The sequence below is a fragment of the Apis cerana genome, linkage group LG10, assembly GCF_029169275.1.
Source record: "Apis cerana isolate GH-2021 linkage group LG10, AcerK_1.0, whole genome shotgun sequence".
In the NCBI taxonomy this organism is placed as follows: Eukaryota; Metazoa; Arthropoda; class Insecta; order Hymenoptera; family Apidae; genus Apis; species Apis cerana.
Genome location: NC_083861.1, coordinates 446805 through 469843, shown reverse-complemented (window position 1 = coordinate 469843; position 23039 = coordinate 446805). Strand labels below are relative to the sequence as shown.

At 25.9% G+C, this 23039-nt stretch overlaps 1 protein-coding gene across 6 annotated transcripts in view; it reads left to right on the top strand.

The window, feature by feature from the left end:
- Positions 1 to 23039, top strand: part of LOC108003763 (protein purity of essence) — a 32103-nt gene that overhangs the window by 7113 nt on the left and 1951 nt on the right. For 2 of the 6 annotated variants that reach the window (XM_062079992.1, XM_062079991.1), the window contains exons 15-43: positions 391 to 532; positions 624 to 901; positions 1013 to 1319; positions 1440 to 1597; positions 1840 to 2073; positions 2177 to 2388; positions 2458 to 2632; positions 2711 to 3022; positions 3118 to 3306; positions 3381 to 4117; positions 4204 to 4406; positions 4494 to 4653; positions 4835 to 6216; positions 6296 to 6453; positions 6603 to 6749; positions 6840 to 6872; positions 12499 to 12700; positions 12813 to 13002; positions 13092 to 13481; positions 13566 to 14131; positions 15718 to 15834; positions 16019 to 16231; positions 16719 to 16895; positions 17004 to 17178; positions 17272 to 17422; positions 17502 to 17880; positions 17969 to 18271; positions 18401 to 18630; positions 18725 to 23009. In XM_062079992.1, the coding sequence (XP_061935976.1) occupies positions 391 to 532; positions 624 to 901; positions 1013 to 1319; positions 1440 to 1597; positions 1840 to 2073; positions 2177 to 2388; positions 2458 to 2632; positions 2711 to 3022; positions 3118 to 3306; positions 3381 to 4117; positions 4204 to 4406; positions 4494 to 4653; positions 4835 to 6216; positions 6296 to 6453; positions 6603 to 6749; positions 6840 to 6872; positions 12499 to 12700; positions 12813 to 13002; positions 13092 to 13481; positions 13566 to 14131; positions 15718 to 15834; positions 16019 to 16231; positions 16719 to 16895; positions 17004 to 17178; positions 17272 to 17422; positions 17502 to 17880; positions 17969 to 18271; positions 18401 to 18630; positions 18725 to 23009 (12205 nt within the window). The remainder of the gene's footprint in view (positions 1 to 390; positions 533 to 623; positions 902 to 1012; positions 1320 to 1439; positions 1598 to 1839; positions 2074 to 2176; positions 2389 to 2457; positions 2633 to 2710; positions 3023 to 3117; positions 3307 to 3380; positions 4118 to 4203; positions 4407 to 4493; positions 4654 to 4834; positions 6217 to 6295; positions 6454 to 6602; positions 6750 to 6839; positions 6873 to 12498; positions 12701 to 12812; positions 13003 to 13091; positions 13482 to 13565; positions 14132 to 15717; positions 15835 to 16018; positions 16232 to 16718; positions 16896 to 17003; positions 17179 to 17271; positions 17423 to 17501; positions 17881 to 17968; positions 18272 to 18400; positions 18631 to 18724; positions 23010 to 23039) is intronic. The other 4 variants (XM_062079994.1, XM_062079993.1, XM_062079995.1 and 1 more) reach the window with 3 other exon arrangements.

The following is a 23039-nucleotide window of genomic DNA, read 5'->3' as shown; positions in this document are numbered from 1 at the left end:
AAATAATTAATAAAATTGTAGAAAATAATTCATATTTAAAGAATTTTAATATTTGATATAATAATTTTTTAAAAAACTTAAAAAAATAGTTTTCAAGTTGGAATTTATGATAGAAAAATTATTTATTATTGTCAGTCTATTTCGATTTCTATGAAAGAAGTTTTCATTGAAGAGATATTTTTATATAGAATTATTTTTATATACTTGTTTACATAATTTTTTTAAATTTTACATGTATTACACATAATATATATATATAATCTATAGTTATAGTTTCAGCTATAATTATTATGCATATAGATATATTAATATATTAAATTTTATTTAAATTTGAGAGTAACATTTCTAAAACAATTCTTGTTAAAAGTATTTTTCTTGAATTGTAAATAGATTATTATTAATGCTACCACCATCTACTCTATATATGGATAAATTAGCTCTAGGTGAGGAAATTCCTGCTGGACCAATGTTATTATATTCTTTAATTTGGGGACCTAGAGCTGCGTGCAAAACTTTTACCAGTTGGATGAATGTAAGTTTTAATTAAAAGAAATTAATTAATTCGAATTATTTTAAATCAAAGTGATTCATTCATATTAAAATATCGTTATTTTTGCTTGTAGGATTGTCTAATCAGGCAGGGAATGTATGCGCAATATGCAAGAAATCTTTTGAAAACAGTATCATCTACTGTAAATTCTCTCAAATATGATGTTACAGTTACAAAAAATTGCATTACAGCATTGAAACCTGAGACTAATTTTAACAATAAAATAATACCAAAAAATGCATTACCTAAATTTAGTTCGTTATGTATTTTGGCTGCTGTTATTGGCAAATTACAAATTCTTTTTTATGAAAATATATTGAAGACTCAAACTGAAACTATTGAAAGTTCAAAGTAAGTTATTGAATTATTTATGTTTTGAAGCAATACAATTCTTTTTTTTTTTTATTTAATTTTAAATATTTTAAATTCGTTTTTCCTTTCTTTTTTTTTTTTTTTATACAGAAATTCGCAGACTTCAGAATCTGGAAATACTAATGCAAATAAAATGATGATCAGTATTCTTCCACATGTTCTTTCATTGACTGAATCAATCCTGTATTCATGTCGATCAAATATATTGCACGAGATGCTTGAATCTTTTGAACAAGATAATAAATATGGCCCTCGAGATTATTCTATACTTGACAACATCATTGCAATGGCAGGTGCAAATTGGGCATCTGAAACATCTTTGATCTCTTTTTTACCGAATTCTGTAAAATCTGTTATAGATAAATGGAAATCTATCAATGTCGTTCACATTCCTTGGGTAAATTTTCAATGTCGAATTTAAATTTTTTAGAATTTAGATTTTTATTTAGAATTTATGTAAAAAATATTACATATAATAATCTCTGAATCTCTTTATTAATTTCTTTATTGATCATAGAACACTTATACGAATGACGTTATACCAGCAGAAAGTTACATTTTGGCTACAGTATGTCAACATGTGAGTTCACTTTCTGAATATCTCATGTTTTCTATTAATCCATCTTTGAAGAAATTGTTGCACAATTTAGTTACATTTATGGTGGAGTATATCACGTAAGTCATAATCTAATTTATATTATTAAACAGCAGATGTCTATGCAATTTTAATATATCGATATATATATATTATACAAAATATATGTTTTTAAAATTTGATGAAGTCTAATTATTTTATTTATTATTTTATATATAAATATTTGCTTATACATTTGCAATCTATTTATTCTTATTGCTTTTCGTTAATAATTTAATTTATATTAATTATATAGATATTTAATATGATGTTTTTTTTATAGTCCTACAATAGCACCAGAAAATACAGATGTGCATACACAAGCATTGGATATCCTTGTTGCATTGTCCATGGATGCTCGTACAGATTATCTTCAAGATATGACTAATAAAGCTTTGACAAAATTATTAGGTGATAATGATAGTGAAACGCGACAATTGCGAGAACACCTTTTCATATTGCATCATATGTATAATTTGATAATTGAATACACGAATGATATCCAAGATCCTGTCAGGTATCAATAAAAACATCATTTACAACATAAAGAAAAAAATTATTATTCTAAGTTTTTATTTATAAATTTTTGTCAAATAATTATACAATTTCATGTTTTTTAGTATTACTATTGATGAAAAAATTTTGAAACGATGTATTAAATATTGGGAACAATTATTAGAAAAATCAGTTGGATGTAAGGCATTAGATTTATTTTTTGCACCAAATAGTAATCGATCTCTCGTTTCCATATTATTATGTATAACGTCTTCACGATCTTCGCAACAATTTGCCACACATGTTTTAAGATTTTTCAACATGTTATTCAAAACAGGTAGTAAAATAATATCTATTTAAAAATTTTTTGTTTATTCGTTAAATAATAATATATTTCTATATTTAGCTGAGAAAGGAAATGATGGATCATTAGAACGTCTTTGTGGATCAGTATCGAATTTAGCTAATGAAGAGCCAGAAAAACTACAAATATGGTTGAAGCAAATTATTTTAGGAGCAACAAATATCTCTCCAAATACATCTTCAACAAATATTCAATCTACAATAACAACTGCAAATGCGTAAGTATGAAATTTTATTTATATATAAATTAAAGACGTTTTCAAAATAATTAATTGATTAAAATAATGAAATGATAGATCGATTGCTATTACTAATACAACTGAAGATGCTCAGAAATCAGATGAAGTCAATAATATACCAAATAATGAACAAGACCGATGGCTAATTTCATTATCAAACGATTCAGCTAGCAATAATCAGTCAACAAGTATCACTGATGATCAACAGCAGCAGCAGCAGCAGCAGCAGCAGCAGCAGCAGCAGCAGCAGCAACAACAACAACAACAACAACAACAACAACAACAACAACAACTTCAACAACAACATTCAATGCATGAAAATAGTCGTCTTCTACGAGCGCTTACAAATTATATAGTAAAAGAGAAGAGGTAAAATTCTTTTGTTTTATATTCATTTTGATTGTCCTTTATGTATAATGTGTATTTTATTGATTTTATTTATATTATGAATCTTTCTATATCAGCATTGATGAAAGTGTACCTGTGACATTTCTTCGAGCTCTTATACCATTAGCTTATCATATTCTTTCTCCTACGGTCGAGGGTAATGGTTTTTCGGATTTAATGAATGTTATGTCTACATTAGCCGATGCTAGTTCTGAAAAAGGACATACATTATTATTTAAAGCTGCAGTTGAATGGATAGAACTTTGGTAATATATAATATTTATTTGTACATATATGCTTGAACAAATATTTATTAATCAATATTATTTACAAATTACAGTAAGGAACAATTAATGAATAAAGATTTTCAAAGTTTGGATAAACCGTTACCATTTATTGAAGCCGGCTGTTGTATATTGAATTACATAGCAGATATAGTAAGTGCAATATGTCCTCAATCACTACAATCACAAGATCGAGCAACTAGTCCACCATGGGAAGGTACTACTCCGGTTAATGATGTAAATGATAGTGATTGGATAGATGAGATTCCACATGAAGATGAAGATAGTGCTGCTGAAGATTCTGATGATGATAGTCTTTGTAATAAACTGTGCACATTCACTATTACATTAAAGGAATTTATGAATCAACATTGGTATCATTGCCATACTTGCAATATGGTAAATGGAGTTGGAGTTTGTACAGTATGTGCTCGTGTTTGTCATCGCGGACACGATGTTACTTATGCAAAATATGGAAATTTCTTTTGTGATTGCGGTGCCAAAAATGATGGATTTTGTCAAGCTTTAACTAAACGGAGTCCTCAATCATTAGAACATCAGAATACGACAGGTATTGCTGTTGGTTCTGGAAATACAGCTGCATCAACCAGTGGTTCGACTAGTGTTGCTAGCACAAGTTACGGAAATACACTAGGTACATCCACTGAAAATCGAGAGCTTCTTCTTACAAGTAGCTTACATCGAAGAACTTCCAGTCCTTTATATTTTTCCGATAAACCTGAAAGACAAGGACGCGATAAACAGAGACATGCATATTTAGCTAAACAACTAGGTAATTTTTGTTTCTTTAATCTTATTTTCTTAAACTATAAATTCTTAGTTATTTTAAATTTTTATTTATTCGTTATCAATATACAGAAACATCGAAAGATTGGATCCAAAGTCATCTTTGGAAAAGTGGTTTAGTATCATCATTAGTAGATCTGACTGGTGCATTATTACCAGCTATAGATGCATCATGTAAAAAAAACTCGGCAATTGGTTGTCATGCTCGTGCTCAAATGGCATTGAAACAGTTACACACAGTGGACAAAAAGTTTGAATATACTGATCAGTTAATGGTATGTATATACCATTATTAAGAATTTAATTATCATTACCAATAATGAAATTAATAAAATTATATTTTTTTCTAATGTTAATTTCAGCTTCCTACATTAGGATCACAAGAAGGAGCATTTGAAAATGTTCGTATGAATTACTCGGGAGATCAAGGACAGACTATTAGGCAATTATTATCTGCACATATGATACGTCGCGTTGCAATGTGTTGTTTATCATCTCCACATGGTAAAAGACAACATTTGGGTAAGTATTTTCCTGTTTTGTTTTATTTAATAATTTATATTAATTAAATTAATTCTTAATTAATTAAATAAATTAATTATATTTTATTAATATTATAATTTATTAAATAAATTAATTATATTAATTAAATTAACTTAAAAATTAATTTAAAAATAATATAAGATATATTTTTCTTAAATAGCGGTTTCTCATGAGAAAGGAAAAATAACGGTATTGCAGTTAGGCGCATTATTGAAACAACCTGATTCATCAAAAAGAAAATTAACATTAACAAGACTTGCTTCCGCTCCAGTACCATTTACAGTATTATCTGTAACTGGAAATCAATGGAATGAAGATTTTTTGGCAGTCTGTGGTTTTAAAGATTGTCATGTATTAACTTTTAATACTTCTGGCACTGTATCCGATCATTTGGTTCTATATCCTCAATTAGAAACTGGCAATTTTATTATAAAAGCAATTTGGTTACCTGGATCCCAAACTCAACTTGCACTAGTTACTGCAGATTTTGTAAAGATTTATGATCTTGGCAAAGATGCTCTTTGTCCTCAATATTATTTCTTAGTACCTACTGGAAAAATAAGAGATTGTACATTTATGCATGCAGAAGACGGTGTTTTTTATCTTTTAATAATATCTTCAGCTGGATATATTTATGGTCAAGCAATGGATGAGGTAAGCTCAGCAAAATATGGACCTTTTTATGTAACAAATACTCTCGATGTATATCATCCAGAAATAAGAGATAATGGTCAAGTTGGAGGTGGGGGCGTATCAATTTATTATTCGCATGCTTTACAATTACTCTTCTTCAGTTATGCATGTGGTAAAAGTTTCATTGCGCCTCTTAAATACATGGAAACTGATGTAACAACTGTATTTCAAATTAATCTTACGGGCAACAAAAGTTCGAATGGAAATAAATCAAATAATAATCAACCACAACCATTATGTCAATGGAGCGAAGTACCTAATCATCCTGGATTGATCTGCTCAATTTTAGAGACAAGCAATAATCCTGTAATATTAATGATTAAACCTGATATAATAATGATTCAAGAAATTAAAGCTATTCCTGCTAAAGCCAAAATAATGGATATGGTTGTTATAAGACATCCAAGTTCAAATGCTGAGCATCGTACAACTTTAATTTTGTTATGTGAAGATGGAAGTTTAAGGATTTATATGGCTGGAATGGAACAAACTGGATATTGGATGTCTCCTACCATTCAGCCAGTAGCTACAATGGCCACAGTTAAGCCAACGCGAAAGAAAAAAACTATCAAAACAGGAAAACCAACAGGATCTGTTACTTTTCCTATTGATTTTTTCGAACATTGTCAAGTGATGAATGATGTAGAATTTGGTGGTAATGATTTGTTACAAATTTACAACGTTGCCCAAATTAAACATAGACTCAATACAACTGGAATGTATGTTGTTTCTACGAAAGCAATGGGATTTACAGTTGAAGTTACCAATAATGACGCTGTTTTGGTTATGACGGGAATTCGAGTATTACTTGGAAATCAAGATATTCAAAGGGTTCCGGTTTATATCGAGGTAAAATCAAATTAATTTTCAATCTTAAAATACTTGATATATATATTTATTTATACAATATTTTATTTGTATTTTGTAGGTATTTGGTAGAAGTATTCGTACAACTTTAAGTAGAAGTCGTTGGTTCGATATACCCTTTACACGAGAAGAAAGTCTTCAAGCTGACAAAAAATTAACTATTACATTTGGACCATCTCAAGATCCTGAAGGTGTCATTATAGTGGATTGTATTAAGGTGTATGTATTGTAATAGTTATATAATAATAATTATATTAATAATTATAATACATAATTAATTTTTATTAACAATCTAATCATACAAGTTTTTAAAATTAATATGTATTAATAATTTATTTTTTTGATTTTATTCATATTTTTATGTTTAGATATGGTAAGACAAAAGATGCTTTTGGCTGGCCTGAAGAAATAGAAGATATTCCAACAGGTCAATCAACATCTGCACCAGTAACCACAATAAATAATGAGACAGATAGTGCCCTATCTGCACCTGCTTCTTTATCCTCTGTTGATAGGTATGTAAATATTAAAAATACATATAATAAATTTGTTAATTTATCAACGATATATACAACGAAATCTTTTATCGTTGCATAATGCTTTAGCACCACAAAGGACAATTCCCTTGATATTGATAGGTAAGGAAAATTTGAAACAATTATAGTTTTATGAATTAATTAAAATAACAAAAAGTCATTATATGGTTTGTTGACATTAAAACATATAAAGTTCGGTTAAAAATTTTTTTTTAATCCTTAGTAAGTAATTAATACTAACAATAAACTAAATTAAAACTTATATAACTATCGGAGGTCTCGGAGATCATTAATGTTTATTATTATTACATAATTATATATTATATATATATATATATATATATATAAAAGATCTAAATCCCAAATCAAATTTAATTGTATATTAATAATGCAGAAATTCAAGTTTAATTGAATAATTGCAAATACATAAAAAGTTTCATTATTAAATATTATTATCTTGAATTATCATTATTACTATTTCTAGCAATATTTTGATGAATATTAAATAGTTTTAAGAAGTGCATTATTACTTTTTTTGTAGATGGATATGTTAACATATAAAAATTAATTTTCATTTTTTAAATAAAATCATATATTTTTTTATGCATTAATCAATATATTTTTTAATTCTCTAAAAAAATATTAACTTATGTCGAAAATGATTAGTTTAGAAAATATTTTAATATAAACATTGTTAAAAAAACTTCTCTCTCTTAATAATACTTTTATTTTAATAATAATTATTAATATTAATTAATATTTATTAATAATTATTCTAATACTTTTATTTTAAATGTTAATAACTTTTTATATCAATATTACTGCAACAAAGTTATTATAAGTTACAGCATTGTGAAATAAATATTTAATAAGTTTGTTATTATTGTCCTGATACAAACATTTAGTTTAACAGTTAGACATTTAACTGTGTAATTTATGAAAATAATGTACATAAAAGAAGAGAAATTAGACATATTATCAATTTATTTTAAAATTAAAAAAAATGTCTCATGTGCGGAATGATTAATTTTCCAATACAATCATAGGATTACTTTATTAAGTAAAAATAAAGTTTACGCAGAAATTCCGATTATATTGTTCGATAAAGAATCATATACAAATGTTGTAAAATATATTATAAAATAGAAATAATCGATTTTAAAAATGTCAATATATGAATGGATATTATGTTGAATCTTTTAAATAATTAATAAATAAATATAGTTATTATTAATAAGCGAATAAAGAATTTTCTTAACAATATTTTGAAGATATCAAAATAATTCTAAATTAATCATTTTTTGACATATATAGATTGATACTTTTTAAAAGAAAATATTTTTTATTGTGTATTTTTATTGCTTTTTTTTTATAAAGAATTAAAAACTGCACCAATTGATAAGAAAATATATAGTTTTTTATATTATTTGAAAAATGAAAGTTGATTTTTATATGTTTTTAATAGATCCATTTAAAAAATTAATGCTAATATATACACTTCTTAAAATAATTTAATATCCATCAAAACATTTCTCGCTGCAAATAATAATAATAATGTAATTCAAGGTAGTAATATTTAATAAAATTCTGTATATTTGAAAATCTTTTTTTTTATAATTATATATTATCACTATTTATATTTTTTTAATTATAAAATTATATTAACTTTATTATTAATTTAATTTATAATAATTAAAGTTGATTTTTGTTTTCTTCTTAAAAATTTTTTGAATTTTCTTCGTAAAAAATGTAGAAAAAAAACTAGCACGGTATTTAATTTTGAATAAAAATGAATATACAAAAAAATAAGATTAAGTTGCATAAAATAAAATTAAGTAAATAAAAATCAAACTTTATTCTCATACTAAATAGAAGTTAATAAAAAAAAATTATAAATATATATATAAATATATATAAATATATAAATTATAAAACTAAATTAAAAATAATTTTTTAAAAATAAAAATGAAAATAAATATAAAAAAGAGAAATTTATGATAATATTGTTTTATTGATATTGTATATTTCAAATATAATATACAATAATGTTTATATTTAAAATAAATAAAAAAATAATATATTTATTATATATAGTCTTTCATATTACTGAAAAATCAATTTTACTAATAACTAAAACATATAAATAATATCAGTGATCTTTAATAATTTTATTAATTGAATATTATAAGGTAACAAAAAATGTAAGAAAATCATAAATCACGTAAAAAAAAAAAAATAAATAAATAAAGAAAATAAAATTTCTTTATTTATTTATTTTTTTTTTGAAAAAGATTTCATAGATTTTTTATAGTGATCAAAATTTGAAAAATATAAAAAAATGTTTTAGTTAAATGTTTTAATTAAATATATATATGAAAATGAACAAATTATGTTATTATTGTCAATTTATTCTCATGATAAATTTGAAAAAGTTTTATAAAAATCATGTTTAAATTTTTAAAAGAAAATATTTTTTATTGTGTATTTTTATTGCTTTTTTTTCATATTTCAAAATACATTAACAAAAATAATTTAATTATTTTGAGTTAAATCGAATATGTTATATATACAAGATGTTTTATTTAATTGAATATCTCATAAGAAATTAAAGTTATTAAAAAACGTTTTAACAATAATTGTTTAATTGTAAAGAAGAAAAAATTATTTAATTTGTATTGTACAAAAAATTTTCACTAAAAAATTTTTAATTGAGGAATCCAAATAATAGGGAAGGTTTTAAGATCAATTTCATTTCTTTAAATTATATAATTTTATTTAAAAAAATGAAATTGATTTTAATAATTTGTAAAAAAATTATTTGTTCAATATATCGCTCTTTGAATCAAATAAATAATATTTTTTTGATAATATTAATTCTTTGAAAAATATTCGAGTTAAACAAAATACTGTATATATAAACATATAATTTTAATATGTTTATTAATATGAATCTAATATTATATATATATATGTATATATATATATATATAGCAATTGAAAATCGATCGTCGTTTTAAAATGAAATAATTTTTTAAAATTGAATAAAATAACTTTCAACCAAAACTATTGAATAAATTTTTCTAAAATGTTAGAAAAATTAATTTACTAGATAATGTGTAAAAAAAAATTAAAAAATTAAAAAAAATTGCTAATAATCAAAATCGCAAAGAAAAAATTAAAGCTTATAATTTTTATATGATTATATAAAAAAAATTTTAATTTTTTAGATTTTAATAAATTAAATACATGTATAGTTTCAAAATCTATTAATGTTGTTATGAGCTACAAATGATTAAAAATATTCAAATTCATAGTTTTTTTATAACTATTTTTGATAACTATAATAAATATTTATATCTTTCGATGTTTATATTTTTTTTTTTATATGATCAATCGATTTTTGATGATTTGAATGAAATTTTATATATATATATATATACATATATACATACATACTATATACAGTGATTTATATTCGAATATCATATTTTATTCAATATTAATTTGTATATTTGATTATAATTAAAATAAATTAAAATAAAATAATTAAAAATAATTAAATATCCTAAAATAAAATAATTAAATCTTAATTTAAAATAAAATAAATTAAAGTAAAATATTTTTTTGTTATGATAAAGTATGTATTCTTTTTGATGGAAATACAAATTTTATTTATTTAAAGTAATTAATTTGCTATGTAACAAATAATATATTAAGAAATTATTTTGATATTAATGAATTATTTTTATGTCACAAAAATATTTGAATATTTAATTATTTATTATATACACTTAATATTCCTTAATTATTATTATTATTCTTTAATATAATGTTTACAAATATGTATTAAGCAAGATATATAATATATTTTGAAATATTAGTTATTATTTGAAAATCATCATAATTAAAATAAAAAATTTTGAATATTGGATAGAAAAATAAAAATACTTTGTTTCATGTTTAAACATTTTAAATGATAATTATTTTTTATTGCGAAAAAAAAAATTTTTTTAGGAAATTTTAGACACTATTTTAAATTTAAGCAAGAGTATAAATATTATACAGATATTATAATCATGAGAATCCAATAAAATTAATTCTTCAAAAGGAGAATTAAAAATATTGATCGAAATAAACGGAATATTACTAGAAAAATAAAAAAAGAATCTTAATTTAAATGTTCTAAGTTTAATATTTATTACTTAACTTAATTTAATATTTAAGAAGTTATTTAGATATACATCTAATGTTAAAAGAATATAATGACAGAATAATATGTAAGAAGATAGAATAGCATGTATAAATGAGGCGAATTGACAAGAAAATATATATTATATTTATTAAACAATTTATTAGCAAAAAATAATCTTGATGAAATGATGTTATTTTTGCCGATGAAAATAGTTTCAACTTATTTGTTAGAATTTGATAAACGAAAAATAAGAACTTAATTTTAAAAATTTAAATTTAACAATAAAATGGAATTGCAAAATTAGTTTATATGGCATTTTAGATAATATATATTTAAGTATTTTTAAAACAAAATTTAAAAAAAATGCATATAATGAACATTCAAATTCAAATTTTATTATTAATAATGACCGAAAACGTAAAGCCGAAAACAATTTAAGAATATCTATAATATATATAATTATCTTGCACATCCATATTCAAATTCATCAGATTATTTACTTAAACTCAATCAAAAATTTATGAAATTATGTACATAAAAAAGTTAATTAAAATTGAAAAAATTAATAAATAAAAAATTAATTTAAAAAATTAATAAATAACGAAAAATTAATTACATTAAAGCAAGAATTAAAATAAAGATTATTAGAAGAATTATACAAAGTTATTTATAAAAATTATAATTAACATGTCTAATCGATTACCACATATAATCAAACAAAATGACTATCCACCTAATAATAATATTTTAAAAATTCTATAATTTTTTTATGTTAATTATGTTAAATTATGTTATTTTTTTTACATTAAATTATTGTAAAAAATTAATGTTTTTAATAAAAGTAGCACATTTTTTAATATATTATTTATACTTATATATTTAATTTATTATATTATTTTATAATATATATTATATATTATATTATTTATATTTATATTTTTAATATATTATTTATTATTCAAAAATAAATAAATAATAAAAATAATGAAAAAATAAGTTCTAAAAATTAATTTAAATAATAAATTTAAATAAAAAATTTACATTTCCATCAAAAACAATATATATTTTATCAAAATACAAAAAATACGTTAATTATAATCAAATAATATAAAATATATATAGATATATAATAATATATAATAATATAAATGAATAAAATATATAATATAGTACTTTAAATAATAATATATTACTTAAATTACTATAAATAATTAAGAATAAAATGATATAGTATTTATAGTATTCTATATTAACAAGTTATTGTAATTTATTTAGATTTATAAAAGACATGTTTTTCATTTTTTTTTCATATAAAAAGTTAAAAATTACTTTTTTCAAAAAACTTCATTTAAACATTATTTAATAAATTAATTCTAACTTTCAATTTTAAACAAATTTAATTCATGTAGTTTAATTTTAAAAAAGTTATTTCCTTTTAAAGGATAAGCGATTTTCACTCACTTTATATGCTATAATATATAATGAGAGCTTTTTCTATGAATAATTACTTTTTATTTCGAGCATATTTTTTTTTAGAATGATCGCAAGTATGTTAGAAGTTTTGGAATTATCATTCAATGTTCCTTCAAATGACGAGAATAAGTTATCATTGAAAACAACAGCTATCGAAGTAGCTTCACAGCTGCTTATATTACCGACTCCTCCATCTGTACAAATGCATACAACTGCACTTTTAGCTGTTTTACATCCATCTAAACAAGCATATCATTTTCACAAGGTAAACTATATAATTCATATTTCATTTAAATAATAAATTCAATCCAAATCGAAAAAGAATTTTTTTTTAAATATAATTTTTTTTTCTAATTATTATTATTCTTATTATCTAGGATCATGTATTACTATTACATGTATTGGATTCATTAAAATTGATGAGAGAATGCGATGATGCTCGTGACATAGATGCAGAAAACTTCTACAGATTAGTACTTATTGTTCGAAGTATTTCCGTATCACGTCCACAAAACCTTGCAAAGTTTACCGAACAATACACAAATAAACCAATAGATGAAATTAATGGTAATATTATCATTAATATTATTAATATTATCACTAATATCATTATTAATATTAGTTATAGAATAATTAAATTATATTTATCAATTTAGTATCAATTTTCGAAAAAGATCGACAAAATATTAATCAGTCCTGTAAAAATGCAGATGCAAATCAATTGCATTTGGTAGTACAACTTATGGAAATGTTATGGTCTTTACATATGGCTTATCCAAAGAATATGGCCCTTGCACCGGTAGTGGTTCCAGGATTAACTCATGTCGAAGGAACGATTCATGCAATTATTGAAATAATTCATGCATTTACGACATGCGATGTAGAAAAAAATATTTCTTTAACTGCTAAACTATATTTACAATTATTATTATCATCTAATACTGCTATCAGTTTTACTGTTAAACAAGCAATAATTCGAGTACTTCGTCCGAGATACAAAAGAAGAAGAGTTTATATACCAAGTCCTCCTAATTGTAGTACACCAGGTAAAAAAAAATTAAATTAAATATTATAATTTTATTATTATTTAATACTTTATTAGTTCATTTTTAATAAATATATAAAAATAGCTATAGATACGGAAGAAAAACCAACAACATCGTCTATACAATCTCATCAAGAATTACCAACAACTACACCATCAACAACAATGGATCGAGAAACAGAACAACATTTGGATGTAGAATCAATAGGATCAGTGGTTGATCCTTTAGCAGTGATGCTGACAACAGATAGTAATCAAGGTTCAACTATTCCTACAACTACTGCAATATCTACTACTACAAGTAGAAATTCTGCTGGTGGCACTAGTAGTACTGTTGCCAGTAGCAGTGAACCGATAACAAGGGGAGCCGTGAATTCCATAGAAACATTGCTCGGTTCAGGAAATTTTCCACAGATATTGGATGTACCACCTGATACAGACGATGAAACGATGGTAGAATTAGCAATTGCACTTAGTTTACAAGACCATGAAGGTGGAAATGCTGATTTACAAGTATTACGACAAGGATTTCAACAAAGTCTTTCAAACTTGCAAGGATTAGAAAATCTTCAAAATTTAAATGGTCCAACTTTGCAAAGTTTACAAGCATTAGCAGCACAAGGTTTGGTTCAAGTTCAAAATACCAGTCAAGTAAGTATTAAAATTTTAATTGTTTTGTTATTATATAAATATACTCTTTATTAAATTTTTCATGTAATCTTTATTAATATTTTTAAAAATTAATCTTACCTTATTAAAAAAAAATGTATTCTTTTGCTTATCTAATGAGATCTTAAAATCTAAGATCTTAAATTCTATAATTATAAATAATATTTTTAATTGAAATTCGAATATTTTATCAATTATTTGAGCAATTTTTTGTTGAATTAGTAAAAAATTTCATATACGATTTCATATATAATTCAATAATATATTTTGAATCATAGCTTTATTAAAAAATAAATATCTTTCAATATCTTTCAATTATTTTAATTTTTTTTAAACTTGTTACTTTTTCTTTCATTGTCATGATTCAAATCATACTTTGTCTTCATTATTTCATATTATCATTTTTTATTATTATTATGAAACTTTAAATTTACTTTACACGATAAATCTGATTTAAATCAATATTTAAAATCAAATAAATAATTATTAATTCTAATTATTAATTTTTAATTGTTAACTTTTAATTGTTAAACAATTTTAAAGTATAAAGTATTTAAAGTATGTAAGAAATAAAACTTAAACATATTTTTATCAATTATGATTTTTTTTTAATTTCATCAATAACTACTTTTTTCATTTATGCATTTATTTTTGTTTCTGATTACATTATATACAGAAAACTTTTAGAATTAAAAATTCTAAAAGTAAAATATTTTGAAAGTTATATTTTAAAGTTATAAGATAAAAACAATTAATTAACAATTAATATTTTTAATTATATATGAACTGAGTCATCCATTTTAGTGAATCTAGAACAAGAGTTTAATTGATTCTAGACAAGAATTTAATATGTACTATTTTTTAATCTATTTTGATTAATTAATATTAATAATATTGATTTTTATGCTTATGAATCAAATGATATTACAATAAAAAATAAAATATAATAAATTAATAAGCAATATATAAATTACATGTCGATGGAAACTAGTTATTTCGGATATTAGCATAACAATATACTTCTGTTGCAAATATGTAAATTACTTATTTTAATAATTTAAAAATAACTTTTTATTTTTTATTTTTCTATATATTTTATATCTTCATATCTTTTATTTTATGTTATTAACTTACGTAATTTTTAAATTATTATTATTATTAGTAGAATATAAGATATCAATACTTATTATTTTTATATCAAAGATAATGTTTATGATTATTATATCGTTTAAATTTTCTTTTAAAAATAATATATTTTTATTAATAAAATTTAAAAGATAAGTATTAACAATTGAATTGTAACAGGATTAATTATTCTGCTTCGATTAGCTACAAATAAATGACTTGAAAAATCTATATTGCAATATATTAAATATAAAACCTCATAATATAATAAATTGAATATTAAGTTAATTCACAATGAAAAAAAACAGCTATATTATTTTCTACACGTTTTCAAAATCGGAACTTTTAATCCGAATCTTCTATGCAGATTATAACATCCATATAATATATGTTTAATTTTATTGGAATTTAATTTTTATTTTTTTATTATTAATGTTTTTTAGAGTCAAGAAGTTGGTGGTCATTATTCAGATACAACTGCATCTGCTGGAGGCTCGGATGATGAGGGATCAACTGCAGCTACTGATGGCAGTACACTACGTACATCTCCGGCAGAACAAGTGAGTTAGTTTTCAGTTTGCTGAGACAATTTAAGGTTATTTGTCGTTTACTTTTTGTTATTATCATTTATTGGTAATAAGCAATACAAACAAGAAGAGGAACAATAAGAGAGGGCGGAGGGAGGGAGATTATCGAAAATGTTATTGTAGGTGGTAGTAATGTTTGGGATATATTTTATGTTAGGGTGGTAGTGGTGGTAGCAAGGGTAGCGAGAGCGGTGGAAGCGAAAGCGGAGGAAGTGCTGTAGACAGCATGACGGGGGAGCATAATGTATCGGGAAGGAGCTCCGCATACGGAGACAATGGTCCCGATTCTATACCTCCGATTGGAGGAATTGGAGTCAACCAAGCACCACGTTCCGAAACTAATTCCGTGGGTCTTCCCGCGGCTTTCACCGTAAGTGCTTTCGTCACTGCGTTCGTCGTTGGCTGATTACTGTTTTTCATGGTTATTTTGTATCCAATGTTATGTGGTGAATAACAAATGTTTGTTTCTGATCTTTTTTCAAGTGCTGTCTGTGTTTCATTTATCTTGTTTGTCCATTTGCTCGTCTTTATTCGTGCGTTCATCCGTTTGTTTGTTCGTACAACTTTTTTCTCACGGTAGACTCTCGACATAATACACGTTTGTATTCATATATTCAATTTCAGTTTCATTTTTTCTCCATCTTCATATTCATATATCGTGTCTTGATACATTAATTAAAAAGTATTTTTAATATCTATTTTATATTAAGAGGAATGTTTAAAACGAAAGTCTACCGTAAATAAACTTACATTCTTCCTATTTTCTTCTTTTCTCTTATATAGCACATTTTACTATTCTGTGATAAAAAATCAAGACAAATTTATGTTACAATGATAATGTGTGATTTTTTGTCCAGGTTACCGAACAAGAAGAAGGTACGGAACAAGAACACGTAATAGAACAAGAAAATGATACAAGTTGTGAAATCACTGCAAAATTGCATACTATACGATTATTATTACTCGATAAACTCATGCGATTTGTACCAAATTTGACAAATGTGCCTGGTGTTTTAACTATTCCGTTTATGCAGGTTTGTTTAATTTTTCATATTTTTTAAAATTTATAATTAATTTTTCTTATTTCGATTAATTTATAATTTTGAATTAAATTTAATGCTTTGAGAATTTTAATTTTTCAGGTATTATTAATATTAACAGCTGATTTAGATGGACAAGAAGAGAAAGATAAAACTTGTGTTGAACGATTACTTCGAATATTGGTAACCGAGTTAGAAATGGATAAACCGGATACAACTAACATATGGCAACGTAATAACAAACGAGAAGTTCATTTAGTTATTATGCGATTATTAAGTGAGTTATTATTATTTAATTATAAATTTATTATGATGAATAATAAGCTATTTATTTTTGATTATATTTTAAATTTTTGTTTAATACTAATAGGTGTTTTAATGTCTCGCTCAAAACATACTGCTAAAACACAATCAGAAAATTCGAATTTTATTTCTCAAATGGCAGCTACAATACTCAATAAAGCTGGAGTAATTGATTATTGTTCGACTTTATTAAAAGCATTGTTAGAATATTGGAAAACGTAAGTTTTTTTATTGGATATATATATGCATGTAATGATGATTCGTCTAATATGTATTGATTAATATATTTTTTTTTAGAACATCAACCGAAGAAACTGATACTATTCTTGGAGGTCAATTACTTAAAGAACATCTTACAGCCTCTTTACCAGACATGTCACCACTCTTTTTGCGACAGCATGTAAAAGGGCATCCCAGTGATATATTTGAACCTTATCCGCAATTATTAACAGAAATGGTACTACGATTACCCTATCAAGTATATAAATATGCTGAAAGTAATTCGGCACAGACAGCTTTTGAACAACCTTGGTATTTTTATCTTTGCGAATATATGATGTCTTATCAAGCACCACTTGTTAGAAGACAAGTACGCAAATTATTGCTTTTTATCTGTGGTAATAAAGAAAAATATAGACAACTTCGTGATTTGCATGCTTTAATTTCACATATTCAGGTAAATTAATTTTTATAATCTTTATTGTATTTTTATTATATTGTATTTTTATTAGTAAGCATTACATTATACTTGATTTTTTTTATAGTCAGTACAACAATGCTGTACCGCTGGTGGATTTGATCCTCTTCAAACTCATTCTCATTCTATTAATTTACCATATGATTCATTAGTAGATTTAATTGAACACTTGAAATGTTGTGTTGAGATAGCTACAAGTCGTACAGGAAATTGGCAACGATTCTGTTTAAAACAGAATACAGTATTATCTTATTTGTTTACTATATCAACACTTTTAGACGAAGGTGTTAGTCCTACAGTGTTGCAACTTCTACAATGTGCTATATGTTCGAACAGTAAATCAAAAGAAATGAAAGATATTAAAACAAAAGTAAGTAAAACTATCTTTTATCTTTTTTTTTAGAAAAATATGCACATACGATATATACTAAGAGAAAAAGTGATAGGAAAGAAAAGAAAAAGATTTGAGAAAATTTGAATTATTATTTTACTTCGATAGGAACCGAAGTCTGGAACTATAACAACGAAAGAGAAGCGAGAACGTGAAAAATCTGAAGATTCAGACACAGAAGCTAAATTTGAGGAAGCTCAATGTTTAGCTTTAGTTGAACAAATTCAAAAACAAGTCTCTCCAAGCCTATTGATGAAATTCATTCAAACTTTTTTACTTGAGACAAATAATACGAATGTTCGTTGGCAAGCACATTCCTTGATATTGGCTATTTATAAGTAAGTAAATTTATATATTTTTTTCTCTTTTTTTTTATTTAATTTTCCTAGCGTTTGTACAAATTAAACATTTTAATTTTTTTTTACTATATAGAAATTGTAGTTCGGCAGATCAAGAAGTTCTATTAGACTTATTGTGGCAGTTATGGCCTTTGCTGCCAGCTTATGGTCGAAAAGCGGCACAATTTGTTGACTTGCTTGGTTACTTTTCTCTAAAAACTCAACATGCAAGTAAAAAAATGCACAACTATATGGAACAAGCAGTTGCAGTGTTACGCGCGCAAAATCAATTACTTGCACGTCATCCAAATGCAAATCTGTATGCAAATCTTGCTCAGTTCGTTGAATTGGATGGATATTATTTGGAAAGTGAACCTTGCTTAGTATGCAATAATCCTGAAGTTTCAATGTCGACAATTAAACTTTCCTCAATTAAAGTTGATTCAAAATTCACAACAACCACGCAAATTGTAAAATTGATCGGTAGTTATACGATTAGTCGTATTATTCTTCGCATAGGTGATTTAAAAAGAACAAAAATGGTACGTTCGATTAACATTTATTATAACAATCGATCGGTTCAAGCAGTAGTTGAATTAAAAAATAAACCGGCTATGTGGCATAAAGCTAAAAAGATTACACTAGCTCAAGGACAAACAGAAATCAAAATGGAATTTCCATTACCAATTGTCGCGTGCAATTTGATGATTGAATATGCAGATTTTTATGAAGATATACAAGCTTCTTCTGAAACTTTACAATGTCCACGATGTTCTGCGAATGTACCTGCAAATCCTGGCGTTTGTGGGAATTGCGGGGAAAATGTATTTCAATGTCACAAATGTAGAGCAATCAATTATGACGAGAAAGATCCATTCCTTTGTCATGCTTGTGGTTTTTGCAAATATGCCAAGTTTGATTATACGCTTACTGGTAGACCATGTTGTGCAGTTGATCCTATTGAGAGTGATGATGATCGAAAAAAGACAGTAGCGACGATTAATACTTTACTCGAAAAAGCTGATAGAGTATATAAAACTCTAATTTCGAATAAGCCAACGTTAGAAATGTTATTGATTAAAATATCAGAACATCGATTGGATCGTGGTTTGGTAGAAGATGGTGCAGCAGCAGCAGCTGCTATTCAAGTATCAAGTGGAAGTACTCAAGTAAATAGAGCTATACAATTACTTGCTCAAAGATACTGTGGTGAATGTAAAACTTCTTTTGAAGAATTAAGTAAAATTATACAAAGAGTTTTGGCTTGTCGACGAGAACTTGTAGCGTACGATCGTCAACAGAGAGGACAAATTATTGCCAGTTGTTCATCAAGCAATGATACAGTTGCTACTAATAAAGAAGAAGCAATGGTAAATGTTCCTCAATCAATGTCGACAGTGACAAGACCTCATTCACAATCTATTGTCGGGTGCGTGAATCCGCAAACAGTAGGTCGTTGTTACGGATGTGCAACCGCAGCTACGGAACATTGCTTAACCTTATTACGTGCTCTTGCTACTAATCAAGTAGCTAAAGAAGTTTTGTGTAAACAAGGATTAATCCAGGAATTAGTGGAGCATAACTTACGTAAAGGTACTGTACAAATGCAGGAAGAAGTACGACAATTGTTATGTCTCGTTACTAGAGACAATGCTCAGTCTACTAAAGAGCTTTGTTCTTTATTAACTTGTCGAATCACTTTGACACTTCGTGGTCGCGTTGTTACATCAGATTTATCATTAGCAGTACGTCACGAAATGGCGTTATTGGCAGCTTTGATTCAAAAAGAGGACACTTGCTGGGAACAAAAATTACGTTGTGTCATGCAATTATTCTTGATGGCGTGTAAAGAATCAAAGAGTCCTGTTGTCATGGAAAGTATCATTTTACCGTGTTTAAAAATATTGCAAGGTCTCGTGAAACCAGAGCAACCAATCTCAAAGAAAACTAAAGAAAAAAATATTGAATCATTGGCAACTATTCAACCTATTGAAAATATTACTATTGATGTAAATAAATGGTTGAATGGTGATTCAAAACATTCGTATTCCGAATGGATTCGCCGTATGCCTACTAGAAAAATAGAACAATCTTCAGGCAAACCAATGAAGAAGGAAGAAACTCGAGCACTTTATTTAATGGAAAAATATGGACATAGATGGCATAACCGGTGCTTAAGACAGCATGGTGTTCAACCATTAAAATTGGCTGATGGAGCTTGGTTGAAGGAAGTTCTGTTTAATCCAAGTTCACGATTAGCACGACAAGTTGCTTGTAATATGATAGAAAGTCTGTGTCAAGGTACTGAACGAAAAAAAGAAGTACTTGTATTACTTACTTGTTATTTAGAAGAATTACGTATGGCTGGTGAAAGTAGTACAGAATTTTTGACATTATATCAAAGCTTAATCAGACAGCCGCCTTGGAAACAATTTTTAGCAGTACGAGGTGTTATGACTTTACTTGCAGATCTTCTAACAAGAGAAATTGAAGAACTTCATCGGCTGGAAGAAACCACATTGACCAGTGATTTGGCACAAGGTTATTCTTTGAAAATGTTAACTGAATTAATAGCAACGTTTCTCGAACAAGAAAATATCAAACAGCAATATAAAAGTCGATTGGTAGGTGCTGTACTTAATGGTTATTTATCTCTAAGAAGATTAGTCGTCCAACGAACAAGATTAATCGATGATACGCAAAAAAAATTATTGGAACTTCTTGAAGAAATGACTACAGGCACTGAAGAAGAAACTAAGGCTTTTATGGCAATTTGTGTGGAAACAGTACAAAAATGTAGCATCGAAGATGTCTGTACACCAGTGTTCATTTTTGAAAGACTTTGTTCGATTATTTATCCGGAAGAAAACGATGTAGGAGAGTTTTATTTAACTCTTGAGAAAGATTCACAACAAGAAGATTTTCTCCAAGGTAGAATGTTGGGAAATCCTTATAGTAGCTTAGAACCTGGCTTAGGACCCCTTATGCGAGACGTGAAAAATAAGATTTGTCTAGATTGTGAATTAATTGCTTTATTGGAAGATGATAACGGAATGGAACTTTTAGTTAATAATAAAATTATTAGTTTGGATTTGCCTGTAAAAGAAGTATATAAGAAAATTTGGGTACCAGAAGGTGGGGAATGTGACGCTATGCGCGTTGTATATCGAATGCGAGGATTACTTGGAGATGCAACTGAAGAATTTGTTGAAAGTTTAAATGCAAACAGCGAACAAGAAGTAAACAATGAAGAAGTGTATAAAATGGCAAATGTTTTAGCAGATTGTGGTGGTCTTCAAGTAATGGTAAATAGATTAGCGGCTATACAAAATGTAAATCGAGCTCGACCACTGCTTCAAGTTCTTCTTAAATTATTTCGACTTTCGGTAAAAGTGAAAAAGAATCAAGAAGTTCTAAGTAAATTGGGAGCAGTAACAGTATTCCTCGACGTTCTTCAACGTTGTCTTGCAACTGAATCAGAAAATTGGCAAGCGAAAATTACAGAACAATTATTAGAGATTATGGAAACGATTTTAACGCATGCATCCTTATCTACACTCGAAGCTTTTTCACATACATCAAGTGGACCAGAGCATATAAAGGCGCTCCTTTCTTGTGCTCAGTCAACTGCAGTCAGACAAAGTAATATATTGCCACAACTCGCACGTGTATTAGCCGCTCTTACATATGGCAATCGTGAAAAAATGGCTCTCCTTTGTGATTATTTTAAACCTGTATTAAACTTTTACGAATTTGATCATGAACATACAGCAGAAGATGAACAAAAACTTGAACTATTTTGTATTCTCACTCAAGCCATTGAGCGCAATGCTATTGGAAACACTCTCAAAGATTACATTATAAGTATGGGGATCGTAAAAGATGCTTTCGAATATATAACTGTGCGTGCTCCTTGTCTTAAGCCTACACTATTACGAACGGATAGTGATGAATTAAAAGACTATATTTCTAAACCTGCGCTCAAATATATTTTACGATTCTTAACTGGCCTAGCAACAGATCATGAACCAACACAGTTAGCGGTATCACAATTTACAATCAGTATAATACATAGATTAGAACAAGTATCTTCTGATGAGCATGTTGGATCTCTAGCAGAAAATTTATTGGAAGCATTATGTACAAATAAACGCGTTGCTGAATTAATAGAAAAAGCTCGACAACATACACGTAGCGAAAAAAAACGTTTGGCAATGGCTATGCGAGAAAGACAGTTAGGTGCATTAGGCATGCAAACAAATGATAAAGGTCAAGTAGTAGCTAGTGGAGCAATTCTTCAACAAATGGAAGATTTAGGTGATGAAACAGGATTAGTTTGCGTTATTTGTCGCGAGGGATACAAATTTAAACCAAATATGGTAAGAATTTTTTTTCCTAAATCTTTTTTA